Source organism: Mastomys coucha, unplaced genomic scaffold (genome assembly GCF_008632895.1).
Source record: "Mastomys coucha isolate ucsf_1 unplaced genomic scaffold, UCSF_Mcou_1 pScaffold21, whole genome shotgun sequence".
NCBI lineage: Eukaryota > Metazoa > Chordata > Mammalia > Rodentia > Muridae > Mastomys > Mastomys coucha.
Genome location: NW_022196904.1, coordinates 131,026,014 through 131,028,114, shown reverse-complemented (window position 1 = coordinate 131,028,114; position 2,101 = coordinate 131,026,014). Strand labels below are relative to the sequence as shown.

The 2,101-nt window shown below is 47.0% G+C and overlaps 1 protein-coding gene across 2 annotated transcripts in view; it reads left to right on the top strand.

Annotated features, from left to right (window-relative positions):
- The window catches only part of Tollip (toll interacting protein), a 20,884-nt gene extending 19,731 nt beyond the window's left edge, over nucleotides 1–1,153 (top strand). For both annotated transcript variants that reach the window (XM_031388879.1, XM_031388880.1), the window contains one exon: nucleotides 46–1,153. In XM_031388879.1, the coding sequence (XP_031244739.1) occupies nucleotides 46–165 (120 nt within the window). In that variant the 3' untranslated portion in view covers nucleotides 166–1,153. The remainder of the gene's footprint in view (nucleotides 1–45) is intronic.
- Nucleotides 1,154–2,101: the final 948 nt, after the last annotated feature.

Sequence of the window (2,101 nt, the reverse complement as noted above, 5' to 3'; positions counted from 1 at the left end):
CCAGCTGTGGCTCCTCAGCCCCGCTGTAATGAAGAGGACCTCAAGGCTATCCAGGACATGTTTCCCAACATGGACAGGGAAGTAATCTATTCTGTGCTTGAAGTCCAGAGAGGGAACAAAGATGCTGCCATCAATTCCTTACTGCAAATAGGTGAAGAGTCCTAGACCTATCTGTGGCCCTTGGCTTCACACCACTGACCCTTGGACTTGTCCACCCAGGGCTCCCCAGGGTCACCATCCCCACAAGGTTCCAATGAAAGACTATCCACATACCTCTTCCTTGGACATCTGTGCCGCCCCTTCCCACATATTTCCGGGATGCATGTGGATTTTTGGTTCTAGGCAGGCAGTCCTAAATTGTTCTTGCTGGGGAGCAGAGTTAGGGGACAGTTCTTTCCTAATCTCCATCTGGGTAATGGTGGCATGGCCCTGTTACTGCACAGACCAGTGGTCCTGTTTGGGGACCTGCATCTCCTGTCCTCATCCTATTCTGGAAAGCATTCTTACAGAAAGGAACTGCCTCTGCTAGGATACTAGAAATTGTACAGCATCCTTCTGAGTTGATGGATGGCATGGAGTTACTCAGCCCAGCTGGGATGGTTGTTGAGGGTGCACTGAGTTCATGTGTACTTATTTACAGGTTATTTTTAGAACTTTCAAACGAAAAGCTCCTTCCCTCCTCTGATGTTGTACGTGAACTGGGCCCCTCAGCTAGTCCTGGGCCAGTGAGATATGCTTCCCAGCCATATCCAGCAGGTCTCTAACCTTCTGTCTAGCTTACCTGCCACGGTCTGGCTAGGCTTCAGCCACAGAAATCCAACTTGAATACAGAAGGTGTCGAGACCTGGTGCTTGGTTGGCAAGGCCCTACCTTGGCCCTCACTGCTGGAGGCTGCTTTCCACCTTCTCTTGTTTAGTACCAGCATTGGGGTCTTTCTCTAGGGGCTGTTCTTGTTGGTAGACCTTCATCACAGAGCCCAGAGTCAAGTGAAGGTGATGGGTGGGTGTGGCACTATGTGCTTACTTCTAAACTTCAAGCATTGTGACACTCCTGACCTGCAGTATCCTCTGTGGACCCATACTGGAGCTTGGCTTGAGGGATAGGAATCCATGCTTAAATTAAACTTCATGAAGGTAGAGGTGCCTGTACCTGATCAGTGGATATTGTGTGTTGTGTTTTGGGTTTCAAGCCTTTGAGCCCATGACCTGGCTATACATCTGTTTAGGGAGAACATGAGTGGTGTCTTGTCCTAAGAGTCAGACCTTGAAAGCCTTCTCAGAATCAATACTGTATAGGTACTGTTAAGAAGCTATCGAGCATTGCCACATGTTTATGGTGTAGCATTTTTGCCTTACATTGCAGTTGCTTTTTTGTTTTTCTAAGAATTTGCACACCCAGTTTGAATATGTGGTCCACCAGTATGGGCATAAAGGTGACTCCTAGCAGTTTGGACTATTGTGAAGGACTTCAAATAAGAAAATTAGCGCTTCAGTTTTGGTCTTTGCCTCCTAAAAAACGTAGTAAAATATCCTATTTTCTGTTATCCACGGGGGTGCTGTTTGTCAAATGTATTGTTCATAAGTATTTATTTTTGTAAGCCTAAAGGCAGTGTGTGGTGATGGTGAGCATGGGAGGGCGGTAACAAGCACTTTTCTTTAGTTGTAAGCCTTTTAACTGCAAAATGGAGAAGAAAGACCAATATTTGTTAAATAGATTCAACCACTCACTTTAACACAACCAGGCACTGGAAGTCTCCATTCTAGACTGTACTTGGTAAGCAGATGCCCTCTTACAGAGTGGATGAGTCAAGCAGGCAGGACCTCCTTAACTGGTCCACTTAGTGTTACCAGCAGATTCAAGACACTGCAGAGCAGGAACCTCAGCACCTGTCCCCAGGTCTCAGGTGTGGCTGTGTGCAGCAGCTTCCGCCTTAAAGAGGTATAGGCTGAGCACAGGGCCACTTTATTCATGTGAGGTTCTGTAGGGAGCATCAGGATTTGCTGCCAGCCCCTGAGCAACCCCCATAGCGTTCAGAGGCAGTGTTCACTATCTTGTGTTTGCTCAAATGAGGAAGAGTAATGGTTTTAAGACAGATTTAAGA